Raw genomic sequence first — 20,387 nt, 5'->3', positions numbered from 1 at the left:
AAGAATGAACTCTCAAACCTGTCTCCTTCCTCCAAATCCTAGTGGCGTCTGGTCAAATCCGTTTCTGGTGTTTGTTCCCCCTCCATCCCCTCCCTTACCTCAAATGGCTACACAGTTGACACAGCACATGACAAAGCCGAATGCCTCAACTCTGTGTTTGCCTCAAAATCTTGTGTACCAAACCCATCTCTCTCTGTTCCCACCTTACCCAATCAAACGCAACTGCTCCTGGACTCTGTGTCCTTCTCTCCTGACAAGGTGGAGAAGTTTTTGTCAAACCTCGACTCTGATTCTGCAACTGGACCAGACGGCATCAGCCCACAGGTCCTAAAATCCTGCTCTGCCGCTCTATCTCACCCTCTCTTAGTTCTTTTCACCCTCTCTTTTGGTCAAGGTCATCTGCCAGCATCCTGGAAATCAGCAAACATTACCGTTTTACACAAAAAATGTGCAAAAACAGATCCTTGCAACTACAGACCAATCAGCCTGCTCCCAATTATCAGCAAAGTCATGGAATCCATCATTGCTTCGGATATCAAATCCTTCCTCCTCTCCAATGGCTTGATCTCCGATCATCAATTTGGATTCAGACCAGGTCATTCTACTCTGGACATGCTGCTTCTGCTGTCTCAACAATGGATGGAGGTCCTCAATGCCAAACAGGAAATCAGAGCTGTCTCCCTTGACATATCACGTGCCTTCGACATGGTCTGGCACCCAGCTCTGCTCACCAAACTCTCCTCCTATGGTATCCATGGAAATCTCCATGCATGGCTTGCGGACTTCCTCTCTGGTCGTAGTCAATGTGTGGCCCTGAATGGATTTCTCTCATCTCCCCTTCCTGTTCAGGCTGGAGTTCCCCAAGGCAGTGTTCTGGGCCCTGTGCTTTTTCTGGTCTTTATCAATGATCTCTCCGACTCTCTGGAAAATCCTCTCTATCTCTTTGCTGATGACTCCACTCTTTGCCGCTCCATTCCTCTTCCCTCAGATCGGCAGTCTGCAGCCTCCTCACTCTCTGAAGACCTGGACAAAATCACAGACTCGTCAAACAAGTCGAACATGTCTTTCAATCCTGACAAATCTCACACTCTTACTATGGCTCTCCGAAAAGACCGACTGGATAACTCTCCCATCTACTTTCTCAACAATCCTCTCCAAGAAGTTCTGTCGCTCAAGCCTTTGGGTCTCACTATCTGCCATGATCTTTCTTGGGAAAACCACATTTCCAAGCTGGCCTCCAAAGCCAGTCGCCGACTGGGCATCCTCCGTCGTGCGAAGTCCTTCCTTGGCACACCTTAGCTCCTCACCACATACAAGGCTTTCATCTGCAGCTCAATGGAATACTGTTCTCCCCTATGGGCCAGTGCTCCTCCTCACACCTAGCTCGGCTTCACGCTGTTGAAACCAAAGCTTTCAGAATCATTGGAATCTCCGGGGATGAAGCTATTTCCGAGGGCCTTTCACCCACTCACCGCAGGCAGGTTGGTGGTCTTTCTGTCTTCTACCGACTCCTCTCCAGCCTTGCTCCCCCAGCTCTCTCTGTGCTTTGTCCCCCAGGTATTCCTTCAGGTCATACAAGATCTGCCAGCAACCCTCTGATGGTTAAACTGCCGAAATCTCGGCTCTCTGCTCACCTTCACTCTTTCATTCTGCCTCTGGAACAAACTCCCACACTCCCTTCAATCCCACTCCTCCCTCCTGGTCTTTAAAACAGCTGTTCACCACCATCTCTTACCTTCCCCCATCCAAAACCTTGATCTTTTCTACCCCCGCTAATTCACCCCAGATCCACTTTGTTTGAAATTCCAACTTCTTTCCTGGAAGTCCTGGCAGTGTCCACATGTTTTATACCTCTCCCACCCCCCCTTCCCATGCCTCGCCCCCCCCCCCAAAGCCCTCTCCCTCCCACAGATCTCTCGATGTCCCTGCTCTCAAATGTTGTGTTTGTGTCCTTCGCCCTCTCTCCCCATCTTGTCTACCGCTCCCCATGTTATATGTTTTATGTGTCGGCTTGTCTTTCTGTGTGATTAATGTTAGCTCTTTCATGAGCCTCGATCTTGTATACAAAAAAAAAAAAAGATAAAATAGAAAAGGCATCTTAACAAGCAAGAGTTCTATTCAGCACGAAGAAAAGAGAACCAGGCTACTCATTTATAGATGAAGATTTTTTTTTTTTTTTAATACTGAATCGAGGCTCGTGAAAAAGATAACATTTATTTCACAAACAAATCAACCAGACAAACAAAATATATAAAAAGAGAGTGGAGCGGAAAAAGAGGAGCGGAAGACAAGATGGGGAGAGAAGGGGAAGCACTAAAACACAACATTTGAGAGCAGGGAGAAGTGTGGGAGGGAGAGGGCTTGGGGGGAGGAGGTGTGGGAAGGGGGTGGGCGAGAGGTATAAAACACAAGGAGACCAAGGACTTCCAGGACAGAAGTTGGTGTTTCAAAAAAAAATGTTGGATTTTGGGTGAAATTAGCGGGGGTAGAAAAGATCAAGGTTTTGGATGGGGGAAGATAAGAGATGGTGGTGAACAGCTGTTTTAAAGACCTGGAGGGTGGAGTGGGATTGAAGAGAGTGAGGGAGTTTGTTCCAGAGGCGGGAGAAAAGAGGAATGAAGGAGTGAAGGTGAGCAGAGAGTCTTGATTTTGGCAGTTTAACCATAAGAGGGTTGCAGGCAGATCTTGTGCGACCTGTAGGAATATTTGGGGGACAGAGCCCAGAGAGAGCTGGGGGGGCAAGGCCAGAGAGGAGTCGGTCGAAGACGGAAAGACCACCAACCTGCCTGCGGTGAGTGAGTGAAAGGCCCTTGGAGTTAGCTTCATCACGGGAGATCCCAATGATTCTGAACGCTTTGGTTTCAACAGCGTGAAGACGAGCTAGGTGTGAGGCAGGAGCACCAGACCAGAGGGGAGAGCAGTATTCCATAGAGCTGCGGATGAAAGCCTTGTAAGTGGTGAGGAGCTCAGGTGTACCAAGGAAGGACTTCGCACGACGGAGGATGCCCAGTCGGCGACTGGCTTTGGAGGCTAGATTTGAAATGTGGTTTTCCCAGGAAAGATCATGGCAGATAGTGAGACCCAAAAGCTTGAGTGACAGAACTTCTTGGAGAGGACTATTCAGAAAGTGGATGGGAGGGTTGTCCAGTCGGTCTTTTCGGAGAGACATCGTAAGAGTGTGAGATTTGTCAGGATTGAAAGACATGTTCCACTTGTTTGCCCAGTCTGTGATTTTGTCCAGGTCTGCAGAGAGTGAGGAGGCTGCAGACTACCGATCTGAGGGATGAGGAATGGAGCGACAGAGAGTAGAGTCGTCAGCAAAGAGATAGAGAGGATTTTCAAGAGAGTCAGAGAGATCATTGATGAAGACCAGAAAAAGCACAGGGCCCAGAACACTGCCTTGGGGAACTCCAGCCTGAACAGGAAGAGGAGATGAGAGAAACCCATTCAGGGCCACACGTTGACTACGACTAGAGAGGAAGTCTGCCAGCCATGCGTGGAGATTTCCATGGATACCAAAGGAGGAGGGTTTGGTGAGCAGAGCGGGGTGCCAGAGCGTATCGAAGGCACGTGAAATGTCAAGGTAGACAGCTCTAATTTCCTGTTTGGCGTTGAGGACCTCCATCCATTGTTGAGAAAGCAGAAGCAGCATGTCCAGAGTAGAATGACCAGGTCTGAAACCAAATTGATGGTCAGAGATCAAGCCATTGGAGAAGAGGAAAGATTTCATATCTGAAGCAATGATGGATTCCATGACTTTGCTGATAATTGGGAGAGGGCTGATTGGTCTGTAGTTATTAGGATCTGTTTTTGCACCTTTTTTGTGCAAAGTGGTGATGTTGGCTGATTTCCAAGCAGATGGCAGATGACCTTGAGCAAAAGAGAGGGTGAAGAGAACAGAGAGAGGGAGTGAAAGAGCGGAAGAACATGATTTTAGGACCCGTGGGCTGATGCCGTCAGGACCAGTTGCAGAATCAGAGTCGAGGGTTGACATAAACTTTTCCACCTTGTCAGGAGGAAAGGACACAGTCCAGGAGCAGCTGGGTACGACTGGGTACGGTGGGTACAGAGAGGGATGGGTTTGGGACACAAGATTTAGAGGCAAACACAGAGTTGAGGCATTCAGCTTTTTCACGTGCGGAGTCAGCCGTGTAGCCGTTTGAGGTGAGGGAGGGGATGGAGGGGGAACAAACACCAGAAACAGATTTGACCAGACACCACCAGGATTTGGAAGAGGGAGACAGAAAAGAGAGTTCAGTCTTGAGAACGGAGAGATATTGTTTCCTGGCTCTCCTGAGGGTGGACACACTTGTTTCGGGCTTTGTGAAAGGAAATGAGATTTCCTTCCGTTTGATTTGCTTTCCAGGAGACGAAAGCAAGTTGTTTCTGGGCAACAGCCTCACCACAAGATTTTGTGTACCATGGATGGGAGGAAGGGTATGACAACTGAAGACGAGATGGGATAAATCTGTGCATGAGAGAGAGCAATTTACTTTGGAAGAATTCCCAGGATGAGTTGATGTCAGAGGCGGTAGCGATGGGAGACCAGTCCAGATGATTGATGGCTGCTTGAAGACCGTGCCAGTTGGCCTGAGTGAAAGGCCAGACTCGTCGACGCTGAGGAGGCTCTCTGAGAATGGTCAGAGAGATGTCCACTTTAACAAGCACATGATCAGATGAGCCGATTGGAGCAGAAGAAGAGCAGCAGACATTTTCAGGGAAGTTAGTCATAACCAAGTCCAGAAGAGAAGATGCTCCGTTGACTGAGATCTGGGTCGGGAAATTGACAGATTGTGTCAGTCCCAGTGAGTCGCAGAAGTCCTTTGCTGAAGAGCCATGGCTGGTGAGAGAGGTACCCACACCCAGCCAACTGGCATGGTGACAATTGAAATCACCACATATGAGGAAGAGAGAGTTGGGATGGGTAGATAGAAGTTGGTCCATATTATCAGACAGCGAGATGTAGATGGAGTCATCACTGTTTGGTGGACGGTACAACACACATATGAACAAAAGGTGGGAGCGAAGGGGAAGCCGTAGCCAAAGGTATTCCTGGGGGTGAGGTGGAGAGAGGGCAGTGGAGGGCGAGTGAGGAAGAGAGTTTTTTTTATAAAGATAGCAACCCCACCTCCAGGACGAGGCTCAGGTCTATCATACCAGAGGAGGGACTAACCTGGGAGAGATACCAAGGAATCAGAGACATCATGAAGGAGGAAAGTTTCTGTTAAGCAGATCACATCTGGTCTGTCAGAAGCAACCTGTATGGAGAGATCAGTCAAGTTTGAGCGAAGGCCCCGGATGTTTGAGGTCCATTCCGTTAATGAAGAGGAAGGGGGAGCATCGGATAAAGAACAGGGGGGGGGGTAGGGTAAGATGTGGAAGAGGAGGAAGAGGTAGGGAGAGCTGTTGAAGGTGTGTCAGAGATTTCAGAATAGTTTGGAGAAAAGGAAGAATGGGGTGGACAAAAGGTTTGATGGAGATTGGGTGAGGCACAGTGAGGTGTTATTTGAGGAGGGGGAAGAGCGAGGCAGAAGGTTGGGAGAGATGAAGGTGAAAGTTGGAAGGGGGAAGAAGCAGGGAGGACGCTTTGAGGAGGAGGGGTGAGAGGGGAGTCTAGGAGGGGAGGAGCGAGGGAGAGTCTCGGAGGGGAGGGGTGTGGGGGGAGTTTAGGAGGGAGGGGAGGGAAGGGGCAAGGGGGGACATTTGAAAGGGATGGGTGATGGGGAAGATTTGGAGGAGAGGGGCAAGGGGGTAGATTTGGAGGGGAGGGGTGATGGGGAAGTTTTGGAGGGGAGGGGTGATGGGGAAGTTTTGGAGGGAAGGGGTGATGGGGAAGATTTGGAGGGGAGGGGCAAGGGGGAAGATTTGAAAGGGATGGGTGATGGGGAAGATTTGGAGGGGAGGGGTAAGGGGGTAGATTTGGAGGGGAGGGGTGATGGGGAAGTTTTGGAGGGGAGGGGGGATGGGGAGGTTTTGGAGATGCACAACTTCAATAAAGCCTGCATTTCCTCAAATGCACAAAGCATTGTTAACCAGTATGACATCGTAAAACAACCACCGTTAACTAAACACCAATATTCATACATCAAAAACGTCTTCCTCACCATACCTGAATCCCACCCTCATTGAGTGCACGGGCACCGTAAGAAATACGTTTTCCTCCCTGCAGTGTACATGCAATAGATGGGTGATGTTTGAAGCGCTGGAACTCGCTAAATGGATTCAGGTATGGGTTTTCATAATCGAGTCCCACCTGTAAGGTAGATGAAGGACAAGAAAACAAAGAGGCAAAAAGTATGAAGAATAAGGTGGTTAAAAAATAAATAAAATCGCTCCGTGTCCAAAGGAAGCAGTTCAGTTTGGCATTTTTAATATGAAATAGGCAAAACCAAGAAACAAAGACAACCCATTAGAATTACTCTTTACAACCCCTTAGAATTTCCCTTAGAATTTCCCTTTAGAATTATCCTTTCGAAACCTTTATAATTACCATTTAGAACCCTCTAGAATTGCACTTTATAACCCTTTAGAATTAAACAAGGTGAGATAGAAAGGTTCTTCGTCATTTTTGACGGATGGATGTAAGGAAGGACATAGCCAAATATTGAAGTAGCTTTGCCACTTAAAAAATAGAAATGAAACAACAATTGTTTTTAGCGATGGTTCTGAAGCAGAATATCCTTCCTCAGTGTAATACAACAAGCATGGCCACAAGCAAAATGTAAGATGGAAAGTCTGCTTTTACTTCGACGTTTTATGTGCTGTTACAGTCCCCCCAGTTGGTCCAGATAACTCCGGTTCGAAATCAGTGAGTTGCAAAGCGACTACAGTAGTCCCTTACACAGACAACATCTTGCGAACCTCTTGCTGGATACCGTGTCCAGAGCCACATTACCGTTCAGATTGAGGTCCTTGGTATGAGTGAGAATCGTGCTGGTAGGCAATCACATGATGGATATTATCTTAGGCCGAGCTTACCAAGTCATGTGATGGCAATCTTATCGAAGTCTCCATCTCAAACAGATACACCCAGAGCTGCCATATGGCACCGTTGTTAGCAAGCAGGATGAGTGAATGAATGAATTTGTTTAACAAGTGTATTGAAAAAAAAAGGTAAATATGTACAAGCAAGCAGAAAACAGTAATTCCCCAGTTACTCATCACACGACACCTGCACAATCACAAAGATCGGGAATATATAGTCAACTTAGCAATCTAACTAGGGATAGAGACATTCGTCCAACAGAGATAGAGACCCAATTGGGGGGGAAAAACTGACTGTAGAGTCTGTCGTGTCCCTCTTGGAGTTTGCACGAGCTGCAAGCCCGTCGCTCCTGGAAGGCATGGAGTGTCTCCCACGACCGCAGTGAATGGTAACCCTGGCACTCTTGTTCTTTATTGGTTGATGCTCTGGTGTGGTACCAAACAACGTTGGCCACAAGGTTCACATCAAAGACCACCCAGTGCACTGAGATGTAAACAGCTGCCCCACTGCTTTCCTCCATATCCACACTGGCTTGCTCTGAACAGCACTATCCCATTGCAGCATTTGCGTAGCAACGTCTGTGTCACTATTAGTGCCGCAATCCAAACAGAGTATCACAGGATCGATGTCCGCACCACGAACCGCACACGCACCAAAGCTACCAGGCTACATGAGCCACCAAGAAAGACCCTGAGATCGGGAGATTACTGGGCCTACATAGTCTGTCCCATTGGCTCCATTCATTGTTCCCTCTATCCTTACAAGTCTCCAAATCCGTGCCGCTGAAAAGTATCCTCGTAGCCTGATGCTGCCACCACCATGCTTCACAGTAGGGATGGTGTTAGATGGGTGATGAGCTGTGCTCGGTTTCCACCAGACAGCTCTATGCATTCAAACAAAAGAGTTCAATTTCCATCTCATCAGACCACATAATATTTTGCCTCATGCTCTCAGTCTTTCACGTGCCTTTTTGCAAACTCCAGGCATGCTTTCATGTGCCTTTTTCTCAGGAGTGGCTTCCGTCTGGCCACTCTCCCATAAAGTCTAGATTTGTCAAGTGCTCCAGAGACTGTTGTCCTTCCAGCAGGTTCTCCCATCTCAGCGAAGGAACTCTGTAGTTCTGTCAGAGTAGTCATTTGGGTTCTTCGTCACCTCCCTGACCAAGGTCCTTCTTGCCTGGTTGCTCAGTTTGGTCGGACGGCCAGCTCTAGGACGAGTCTGGGTAGTTCCATATTATTTCCATTTCCTAATGATGGAGCTCACTGTGCTCTTGGGAACTTACAACTCTCTATAAATTGTTTTTGTTTTATACCCTTCCCCAGTTAAAAAAAAAATTGTTTTATACCCTTCCCCAGATCTATGCCTCCTCACAATCCTATCTCCGAGTTGTATGATCAGTTCCTTGGACTTCATGTACCTTGGACTTGGACACTTCTCTGCTCTGACATGCACTGTCAACTATGTGATCGAAAATAGAAAGGTGTGTTGCTTTCTAAATCACGTCCAATCATTTGAATTGGCCAGAGATGTACTTCAAAAAATTGTAGAGACATCTCAAGGATGATCAAAGGAAATTGGATGCACCTGAGCTCAATTTGGAGTGTCATAGCAATGGGGTTGAATACTTATTGACTCAAGACATTTCAGCTTTTCATTTTTAATTATTTTGTTAAAATTTATAGAAATTTTTTTCCCCACTGACATCATGTGTAGATCAGTGACAAAAGAAATCTCAATTTAATCCGTTTTAAATTCAGGCTGTAATACAGCAAAATGAGAAAAAGTCAAGGGGTGTAAATACTTTCTGAAGGCAATGTATTTACAATATATTATTAATGTTACGTTATTATTATTATGAAGATGATATGACTGCATCAAGAAACCGAGGGCAATTCCTTACTCCCACGGTAATTAGTACACTGCTTCTCTTCGAGTCATGAATAATACACCGCTTCAATCCAGTAACTTTGCAGTCATGACTATATTTATGAAACTATTATTATTAACGTTACATTATTATTATTATCATCACGAGGCATGAAGCCTGAGGCCTTTACGTACTGTGTCGTTGGAAGGCCTGTGACACCTACGCTTATGATAATTGATGGTCATTTTAACAATCGCTTTGTTTGTGTTGCACACTGAATGGAAAACACAAGGGTAGGGTATGCATGGCAATTGTGGTTATGGCATGTTCGACCATGTGTCCGGCCTGAACTGCATGAAAATAAAAATGGTGGATATTGGAGTCGGCCACCGTACACCATAACAACATTATAGACGTAATGATGTGGCGTGACAGACAGATGGACAGAAAACTGCCGCTACTTTAATATATAGATGAACCAGCTATGGTCATCCCATTCGTTGCCACCAGCTCTTGACCTTCTCTATTCCTCATTCCCTAACCATCCAAATTTACCAACACATTCCTCTTCACTTGGCTCTGCTACTCCCACATGCGCTTTAACGTCCCCCGCAATGCACAGCATCACCTCCATCTCAACCATTCACATCATCTTCTCCAGTGCGTTCCTGAATTCTTCTTCTCCGCCACAGTCCTTTCTGTTTGTGGCCCATAAACTGATAATAACACACACCATTTGCCTCTATATGACCACCCATGCCAAAACTTTCTGATCCTCCCATCTTTCCACTCGAACCACCTGCTTGCGGATCTCTTCCGATATTATTATTCCTATGCCATTACGCCTTCCTTCCCCACCTGTGTGCACCAGCTTGTACCCTCCTACCAACCTCCTCACCTTGTCTTCTTTCCATCTGGTCTCCTGCACACACAACACTTCCAACCTCCTTCTCTGCATCATCTCCAACACCTCGACCCCTCTCCCTCCCATTGATCCCACATTCAAACTACCTAGCCTGACCTCGCTTCTGAAATGCTGCCCACCTGGCAGAGCTTGTACCATTTTGATCAATTTGGGATGCTCAGGTCATCAATCAGCAGTGCTGCCTGGGCTGATCTGCTGGACCTACTACCCTAGCGTGTTATCATAACCCTGTGTGCACTCTCACACACACACACCACTCCTTCTCGTTCCTCTTCACTCGTTCACTCGTTCCTCTTCTCCCCTCCCCCCTGCCCACCCCTTTCCCTCTGCACTCGGCTCCTCCCCCACCCTCGAGGCACTCATCCCAACCTCCAACCCACTCACTCCCTCTTCCCTTCCTCCCTCCACCGCACTCACTCCCTCCCTCCTCATTCGAACCCCCCCCTCCCCTCATTCCCCTCATTCCTCTCACTCCCTCCTCTCCACTCCTCTCCTCTCCTCTCCTCACACCATCCGCTCACCCTTTCCCTTTCTTATGTCCTGCTCTCCTTAATATGTTAAAGTCTTGATTATTCAGCTTACAACAAGTAAATGCCTTTCAGAAAAATCACCTGGTTCACAACCACACGGCATGGTGTAACCAGCACGTAGTCCTTCCACACATGGCAAGATGTAATCAGCACGTGGTCATTACACAAGACCCGATGTAATCAGCATGTAATCCTTACACAAGGCTCGAAGTAAGCAGCACGTGGTCCTTCCACATGGCACAATGTGCCGTGATGGCTGCCGCTCACTATTATAGTAAGTAATTATAGAAACGAGATCAACACCTCTGATCCTCAGATATTTCTCGTATATTCTATATTATTTTTCTCGTGAGTCTGATTTGCATTCATGAACAGAACAATTGTGGTTCACCATTTTGAAATTGCCACTCGATTGTCTAAATACTGAGAATTATGTTTAAAAGACTATTTGAATTTCAGATTTCGTGTTACCAATGGCAGGTTAAATAAAAGTGCCCGGTGAGTCGAACCGGGCACTTTTATGTAAACAAACACATAGTACATGTGTAAAAGGCCTCATTTAGCATTCATACATCATTTTGAAAGTGCCGTGTTGGACATGAAATTGGCATTTATCTTGTACAACTCAAGTATTTTATTGAGGGGACTGCAGTTACACCTCTTCATTTGAATGAAGCTCTGCTCTACTGTGCTAGATAGATACATCACACAAACACACAACACTAACAGGCAACGTGAAACTGACTCCAAGAGTCCCAAAGATAGATAAAACGAAAGAAAAAGAAAGTTATAAAAAATAAATATAGAAGAAAGAAAAGAATGATTGCTACTCCATACCAGCACCTCTCCACATGATACAATCCAGCCCTTCGGCAAACTTGAATACCAGAGATGATGTGGGTCTGGCAGCAGAGAAAATAAATTAATATCAGGTTAGAGGGGAAGGTGATCAGACAAGGAAATAGGTTTGAGTATCTGGGTGGAAGAATGACCAGGGATGGTAAGTCAGAGGTCGAGGTGCGGGGGATTCGGGTGGGTGCGAATACAACAACAACAACATGCATTTTAAGGCCATTTTCCCTGCTAGAGCGGGGGTTAGCCTTGCGGTCCCCATGACAATCTTCTCCATTTTGCCCTATTTTCTGCATCTCTCCTTGTTAACCCCCTTGCCCACATTTCTTCTTCCCCCATCTTTAGCCAAGCCTTTCTCGGTCTTCCCTGTCCTCTACTTCCTTCTACATTAATTTCCATCACTCTTCTCAACCAGTCACTTTCATCCTTCCTCAACACATGACCAAACCATCTCAACCTGTTCCTCTTCACAGCATCAATCACAGGCAATATTCCCATCATCTTTCGCAATTCATCATTTGTCTTCCTCTCTCTCAACGATACTCCGCACATCCATCGAACCATTCGCATTTCCACCCTTTCCAGCCTTTGTTGCTGCTCTACGTTCATTACCCATGTCTCGCTCCCATAAATCATAACACTTCTCACACATGCAGCATACACCTTTCCCTTCAGCTTCAGCGACACTCTCCTCCTCATCAGCTCGCCACTCAGTTCCCGAAACTTCTTCCATGCACATCTCACTCGAACAACCGTTGCCGAGTCTGATCCACCTTCTCCATTCAGCATGTCTCCGAGGTAGCAAAATGTTTTCACACCTTCCAGCTTCATGCCGTCTCCAAGATCCAACTCAACATTTCCTCCATCTGCAGCTCCCTCTGTGCACACCTTACATTTGAATGTAGCTGCCACACTGGTAAATGACCCTCTCAGACCACTACATTTTTGATGAACCCACTCAGCGCACATAGTACATTGAATGGAGTTCACTCCGACACCCTTCCTGCACACAGCACACGGCCACTTCCCAGTTCTTTCCACCTCACCACATGCTTTACCACTTGCCATCACCTTCATCTTTCCGATATTCACCTTCAGACCTTTTGTCTCCATACATTCCTTCCACTTGTTCATCTTTTCCTTCAGTCCATCCATACTTTCCGCAATCAACACCAGATCATCTGCATACAACAACTCCCATGGTAAACCCTCCTTTACGTTCTGAGCCAGCACCTCCATCACAGCTACAAATAGTAGTGGACTTAGTACCGACCCCTGATGCACTCCCACCTTCACCTCAAACTCACCACTGTTCCCATCCTTCGTCCTTACAGCTGTGCGCGCTCTTTTGTACATTGCCATCACTACTCTGATCAACCATTCCTCCACTCCTAACTTCCTCAATGCCCATGTCAATACTTTGCGTGGAACCCAATCGAATGCTTTCTCCAGATCAACAAACCCAAAAAACAACTTCTTCCTCTTCTCCATGTACCTCTCCTGCAACTGCCTCACAATGAAAAGCGCATCTGTCGTTCCTCTTCCTGGCATAAATCCAAACTGCATTTAGTCGATCTTCACTTTCTTCCTTATCCTCCTCTCCAACACCCTTTCCAATACCTTCATTCCATGCTTCAATAACTTTATCGCTCGGTACGAGCCACACTCCAGAGGGTCACCTTTCCCCTTGTATAGAGGGACGAGGGTACTCAGTTCCCAATCCACTGGAATGCGGCCTTCTTTCACCACCAGATTGCAGATCTCTGTCATTTTCTTCACACCCCAACTTCCTGCTGCTTTCAACATATTTCCCACAACTCCCGTCGGCCCTCCCGCTTTTCCACTCTTCATTGCTTTTATCGCTTCCTCAACTTCCTTCTCAGATATCTTCTCTGCCAGTCCTAAAACTGGGTTACTCTCTTTGTTGCCATCCCATTCATTCTCTGTATTCAACAGCATTTCCATATATCTTTTCCATCTTCCTTTAATTCCATCTGGGTCGACAACGATTTGTCCCACTTCATCCTTAAAGCAACTCACCCCCATCACATCACACCTCTCTTTCGCTATGTGCTTTGCAATCCTGAATACTGCTCTCTGAATGCGAATGCGTGGTGGATTCAAGGAGATGGAGATTTCAAGGTGATTGAAAGGAAAGGCTTTGATGTCTTGTGTGATGCCGGCCTACCTTTACGGTCTGGAGATGGTGGCACTGACAGAGAGACAACAGAGGCAGCAGGTTTGTAAGAACAACTGGGTACATGGATTGCAGAAGTGAAGAGGATGGATAGGAGGAGAATGGATGAACTGAGGTAGGAGATTAGTGTGCAGATAAGCTTGACGGGGAGATTGATGAAATGCTGGGTGAGAGGGGCTGGACATTTGGTGCGGATGGGGGAAGAGAGAATGGCAAAGAGAGTGGATAGGTTGAGGGAACAAGGTAGGAAGAAAAGAGGTAGACCGTGGTTGAGACCGGAGGATCGCGTAAGGAGGGATATTAGTAAGGTAGGGGTGGTTGGAGGGTGGAGAGAGTTGGCTGAGGATAGAGTGGGGTGGAACATTATCCTGGTCAGGGCAGGGCAGAAGCTTGGTGCCATCAGACCTCACCCCGTATAAAGGGAAGAGGAGGAGAATACCTAATGGACTACTGTCAGGGGTTGTGGGAAGACATGAATGAAGATTATGTAAGAGTTCATTTACGTGTGAATTTACAGGATTGCTCAGTTCAGGTAAGGATTTAGATTCAGATTGAATCGAAAATTTATTTCACAAATCAAAAGTAAGTTGTGGATTAACTATTTTGTGAAGAATATATTTAAAGCAATACTTAACCAGGTTTCATCAGCATTAGGTTTCCAAAGAGATAGCTTGATTACAATATTCACAACTTCCTGACAGATCGCTGCACGAATAAGCATTTATGAAAGAAAGAAAGAAAGAAAGAAAGAAGGAAAGAAAGAAAAAGCAGAGTGTATCTCAGTTGGGGTATTCTCACCACAAATCCAACAGCAAGGAGTGGTTCTCCTTCATTTAGATGATAGATGAACGACCCACCATACGTATTCCGGTCGAGTGGCCAACCCACGGTGTGCTCCACACGACCCGGGTGCCAGTTCTCAGGAGGGACTTCCCACAGCTGGCAAAATATGAACACAAACAAACTTTCCTCTAATCCTGAACCACCACAATCTCATTTCAAGAAACAATGCCAAAAGCTCTTGCGCACAATGACGAAGCTGTACTGCAGAGAATGATACCCAACCTCTGCTGGCAGACAGATTTTCACAGAGGCAGCACAAAATGTCCTCAAGACATATCCGATTCCTGCTCATGGACACATTTTGTCAGGGGGTCAAGCCCTTAAAACGTATCATATTTTCATTAGATGAGCTTGCAGCAGACAAAAACAAAGCTTAAAAACACATTGAAGAGTAGTTTGTGGGTATTCAAAGGTTGCAAAGACTGCAGTATGGAAAAACAAAAACACAACCATCGTAGAGTTTGGTCAAAGACGACGAAAGTTCAGAAAGCTGAAAATTTAAGCCACAGCGTAGCTTTCAATGACGACAATAATTTTAATATTTTGACTATACTGTATATCTAAGCTATTTTTGTAACAATTTTAAATTTGATGTATTTGTTTTCCCCTACTGTGATTTTAAAAAGTTTTGTGAATAGAGATTACAAGAAAGGGTCGAGTCACTTCAATAAGGTGATAAAAAAGGGTCAAACCTCAATATATTCCACAACATCTCGTGCTTGTTCATCGCATGAATGATGTCATTTCTGGATCCAATTCCAAATTAATTTTTATCTGGTTGGTTTATGAAAGCTCCCCTCACCCCCACCATCCATCCCGATAAAGTACTTACAGTCCCCCTCACCCACCTCAACATTGATACAATCAATTATTTTGCAAAAGTTTTGTGACTCCCCTCATGACCCCTCAAAAATAACTAGAACGGCACGCTTCGCCGTCGCGATGTTGACCGATATATACCTCCGTCCACATTATTACATCATTATACATATTTGTAACAAGTTTGATTTAAATCCCTTCAGCCGTTCTCAAGTAAAACATTTTTACCTGACATGACCTCTGACGCCGAAATCTAATCAGTTGATTTTTGCATCATAATATATACCAATTCCTACGGTGTGTACCCTGGTTAGAATAGGTACACCGTATCCCTGCGTGTCGTAAGAGGCGACTAAGAGGGTTGGCGTCAGGAAGGGCATCCGGCTATAAAAACATTGCCTCAAAAGGAGAACAATGACAATTACAACTACATATGGGCAGGGTACAGCCCGAAGTGGAGATCGGTTTCTGAGGTTTGGGACATGGAATGTAGGGACAATGACAGGGAGATCAGGAGAAGTGGTGGAAGTATTGGTCAGAAGAAGAGTGGACATATGTTGTGTGCAACAGACGAGATGGAAGGGAAGTGGTGTGAGAATGGTGAAGGGTAGACAGGGACAGAAATACAAGTTTGTGTGGCAAGGGTGCCTGGAGGGCGTGAATGGTGTTGGTGTCCTGTTTTCTGAGTTTGTAGACAGTGTGGTGAGTGTGACCAGAGTGAGTGATAGGTTGATGATGGTGAAAATGATGATTGGAAAGCTCTTGGTGAACATCATCTCGGGATATGCTCCGCAGGTTGGTCGGAGCGATGAAGAGAAGGACAAGTTCTGGTGTGCGATAGAGAAGCTGATGGAAAACGTGAAAGATGAGGAAGTTGTTGTGGTATGAGGAGACCTAAATGGACATGTGGGAAGGAGTATGGACGGTTTTGAGGGAGTTCATGGGGGTTACGGATATGGTGTGAGAAATGGAGAAGGTGAAAGGATTTTGGAGTTTGCTGATGGAGCTGATTTTTTGATTTGTAATACTCAGTTCCAGAAAGGGGATAATAAGCTTGTTACATACACGTCAGGTGGGTCGACGACAACTGTTGACTACCTGATGGTGCGTAGGCGAGATAGGGGGCACCTCCGGGACACAAAGGTGATCCCGGGGGAGGAGGCTGTTTCACAGCACCACTTGGTTGTCTGCGACATAAGGGTGAAAGGCTCGAGGAGAGCTCGGCGGGTGAAGTACCAACCGAGAATGAAGGTGTGGAGGTTGAAAGAGGTGACAGTAAGGGAGGCATTAAAAGAGAGGCTGAGAAGGGTAGAGGATGATGTGGTTGAGCTTGAAAGTGGTTGGATGTCAATGAAAGCTAGTCTGTTGGGAGCCGTTGGTGAGGTATGTGGATGGACAAAAGGGCCACCGAGGCACTCGGGAACATGGTGGTGGGATGATGAAGTTGGAAAGAAGATTGACGAGAAGAGGAAGAAGTTCAAGGCGTGGCAGAAGGCGAAGGGTACGTGAGCAGAAAAAGCAGAGCATGAAAGATATAAGGCAGCCAAGAAGGCTGCAAAGAAAGAGGTAGCAAAGGCGCAGGAGACATGTAGGAAAATATTCGGAGAACGCTTGGATTCGGAAGAGGGTCAGAGAGCAGTATTCAGGATTGCAAAGCAGATAGCGAAAGAGAGGTGTGATGTGATGGGGGTGAGTTGCTTGAAGGATGAGGTGGGACAAATCGTTATGGACCCGGATGGAATGAAAGGAAGATGGAAAAGATATATGGAAATGCTGTTGAATACAGAGAATGAATGGGATGGCAACATAGAGAGTAACCCAGTTTTAGGACCGGCAGAGAAGATAACTGAGAAGGAAGTTGAGGAAGCGATAAAAGCAATGAAGAGTAGAAAAGCGGGAGGGCCGACAGGAGTTGTGGGAGATATGTTGAAGGCAGCAGGAAGTTGGGGTGTGAAGAGAATGAAAGATGTGTAATCTGGTGGTGAAAGAAGGCCGCATTCCAGTGGATTGGGAACTGAGTACCCTTGTCCCTCTGCACAAGGGGAAAGGTGACCCTCTGGAGTGTGGCTCGTACCGAGCGATAAAGTTATTGGAGCATGGAATGAAGGTATTGGAAAGGGTGTTGGAGAGGAGGATAAGGAAGAAGGTGAAGATCGACGAAATGCAGTTTGGATTTATGCCAGGAAGAGGAACGACAGACGCGCTCTTTATTGTGAGGCAGTTGCAGGAGAAGTACATGGAGAAGAGGAAGAAGTTGTTTCTTGGGTTTGTTGATCTGGAGAAAGCATTCGATAGGGTTCCACGCAAAGTATTGACATGGGCATTGAGGAAGTTAGAAGTGGAGGAATGGTTGATCAGAGGTGTGATGGCAATATACAAAAGAGCGCGCACAGCTGTAAGGACGAAGGACGGGAACAGTGGTGAGTTTGAGGTGAAGGTGGGAGTGCATCAGGGGTCGGTACTAAGTCCACTACTATTTGTAGCTGTGATGGAGGTGCTGGCTCAGACCGTAAAGGAGGGTTTACCGTGGGAGTTGTTGTCTGCAGATGATCTGGTGTTGATTGCGGAAAGTATGGATGGACTGAAGGAAAAGATGAACAAGTGGAAGGAAAGTATGGAGACAAAAGGTCTGAAGGTGAATTTAGGAAAGACGAAGGTGATGGCAAGTGGTAAAGCATGTGGTGAGGTGGAAAGAACTGGGAAGTGGCCATGTGCTGTGTGCAGGAAGGGTGTCGGAGTGAACTCCATTCAATGTGCAATGTGTGCTGAGTGGGTTCATCAAAAATGTAGTGGTCTGAGAGGGTCATTAACCAGTGTGGCAGCTACATTCAAATGTAAGGTGTGCACAGAGGGAGCTGCAGATGGAGGAAATGTTGAGTTGGATCTTGGAGACGGCATGAAGCTGGAAGGTGTGAAAACATTTTGCTATCTTGGAGACATGCTGAATGGAGAAGGTGGATCAGACTCGGCAACGGATGCTAGAGTGAGATGTGCATGGAAGAAGTTTCGGGAACTGAGTGGCGTGCTGATGAGGAGGGGAGTGTCGTTGAAGCTGAAGGGAAAGGTGTATGCTGCATGTGTGAGAAGTGTTATGATTTATGGGAGCGAGACATGGGTCATGAATGTCGAGCAGCAACGAAGGCTGGAAAGGGTGGAAATGCGAATGGTTCGGTGGATGTGCGGAGTGTCGCTGAGAGAGAGGAAGACAAATGATGAATTGCGAAAGATGATGGGAATAGAGCCTGTGATTGATGCTGTGAAGAGGAACAGGTTGAGATGGTTTGGTCATGTGCTGAGGAAGGATGAAAGTGACTGGTTGAGAAGAGTGATGGAAATGAATGTAGAAGGAAGTCGAGGACGGGGAAGACCGAGAAAGACTTGGCTAAAGACGGCGGAAGAAGACATGCGGGCAAGGGGGTTAACAAGGAGAGATGCAGAAAATAGGGCAAAATGGAGAAGATCGTCATGGGGACCACAAGGCTAACCCCCGCTCTTGCAGGGAAAATGGCCTTAAAATGCATGTTGTGTTGTTGTTGTAATATATACCAATTCCAAGTTGGTTCAAAATCCTATCACTGGTTCACAAGTTAGCTTGGTCACAGAATTTTTACCTAACGGGACCTCTGACCTTTGACCCTCTAATCGAATCAGTTTATCTTTACGTCATTATGCATATTTGTTCCAGGTTTGACTTGATTAAGGTGTCTTAATCTTAATTAAAGTAGTTAAGTTATCGTGGCATAAAAATTGTGTCCAGTCATTGTGCTGTGTCCAAGTATTTGTGTTTCATCAGCTGACAATGTACAAGTCTTACTGCAAGGGTTCATTTTAATCTATTCAAGCCTCACAAATTGGACTGGTCTCTTTGGTGTTTCCATCTGAACAAATAGTTCATGATGTTGAAATACCAGGTTCAAATCCCCTATCTATACTATTGCCGTGTGGATGGCAACCTCTGGACAAGACGCAACAACATTCGATCGACGGTTACAGTCACGCGCTGAAGCTGAGACTTCAAAGATGGCCAAACTAAACTCTTCCTCACAGGCTGTCCTGAGCGGTTGCCACAGGCCTGAGAACCGGTGAGGCTATCTTTGTGCAGTTTATCAAATAAAGTTACACCAATTTAATTCTCCAGGGAGCTCAATTGAACATGATTGTTCACGTGACAAAATGGCAGAAGCACAAGGTGCACAGTCCCTTTCGAAATAGACGATTAATTTATTGCACAAACACGATATAAAACCGCAACAATTTACATGATACGACACCGATCTCCACCCTAAGCACCACACAGTTCACGTGGCTGAAAGTTCACATTCACTCACTCACTCAGCTGGGCAGCAGTCGAAGTATATGACTATATCAGGCAGGCTCGTGACCAGTCACACAGCTACAGGAAATGGTAGGAGGTGAGACGACCCCGTGGCTGAAAGTGACGGTGGCTGAAGAACGCAAAGCCGGCAGGACCAAAAACTGCACCACACTGTCCGTGTAAAACCACCCATATGTACCTCTTCCTCTTCCCAGCCGCTCTCCGCGGTTCTGTGAACCCTCTGCCAGTCATTCTGCCTGGTTCTCTCTCTACCACGCTGTCCCCTATCCCTCCATTGGACTCACGGAGCCAGGTTTTTTTTAACCTATCCCCGCCCTGAGGTCTCCCACCCATTAATGTCACAGGGCACACCACAAGTCTGTGCCTCAAAGCCTTTGACCAAGCCCCACCTGGTGCAGAGCAAATGCTGGACAGTTGCAGGGGAGGGGTTAATCCTGGTGGGGGGAGAGGGAGAGGTGTAACATGTTTGGAACACACTACCCAGCCCCACTCGGTCTTATAGAGAACTAGGAAGAGTACCAGCCCCAAGTGATGGGAAAAGCTAGCCAAAGTATCCATCCCCAGTGAGGGATAAGTTTAAGTTAATCTATCAATTTAAATAATATTTAATGGACTTTTAAAAGGTCAATTGTGTTGCACTCTTGGTTTAGCTCAGAACCAAATCTCTGAGCTACTTATCCGCCCACCATAAAATGGTGGAGCAACATGGGGCTGCGGAGGTGGGATTTGTCTAAAGAGAGGGCTTTGGCTTTGGAAAAGAATATCCTGGTTGCAAAATAAAATTTGGCATCAACAGCATTTCAAAAGTGAATGTTGAGCTTTTCAAACGCAACGAGGGAAATGACAGCCATAAACAGAAGACAGACGAACGCATGGATAGACACCATGGTTCGCAATATATAATAGATGACCTCTCTTCCAAGGAACTCCAACACAGAAAAATACTATTCGGCCCATCAAGCATGTGCAATGGTTGCCAACCTATGACAGTGTTTGTTTTAGTTTTTTTAACACAAAGTCAAAGCTGGTGGAA

The 20,387-nt window shown here is 46.3% G+C and overlaps 1 protein-coding gene across 3 annotated transcripts in view; it reads right to left on the bottom strand.

The window, feature by feature from the left end:
- Window positions 1-20,387, bottom strand: part of ETFDH (electron transfer flavoprotein dehydrogenase) — a 64,246-nt gene that overhangs the window by 17,484 nt on the left and 26,375 nt on the right. For all 3 annotated transcript variants that reach the window (XM_078775863.1, XM_068112493.2, XM_078775864.1), the window contains exons 8-9: window positions 14,155-14,295; window positions 6,110-6,253 (exon numbers count right to left, since the gene is read on the bottom strand). In XM_078775863.1, the coding sequence (XP_078631989.1) occupies window positions 6,110-6,253; window positions 14,155-14,295 (285 nt within the window). The remainder of the gene's footprint in view (window positions 1-6,109; window positions 6,254-14,154; window positions 14,296-20,387) is intronic.

Source organism: Myxine glutinosa, chromosome 4 (genome assembly GCF_964187855.1).
Source record: "Myxine glutinosa chromosome 4, kmMyxGlut1.1, whole genome shotgun sequence".
NCBI lineage: Eukaryota > Metazoa > Chordata > Myxini > Myxiniformes > Myxinidae > Myxine > Myxine glutinosa.
The sequence above is the reverse complement of the archived record's forward strand: the minus strand, read 5'-3'. Positions and strand labels throughout refer to the sequence as shown.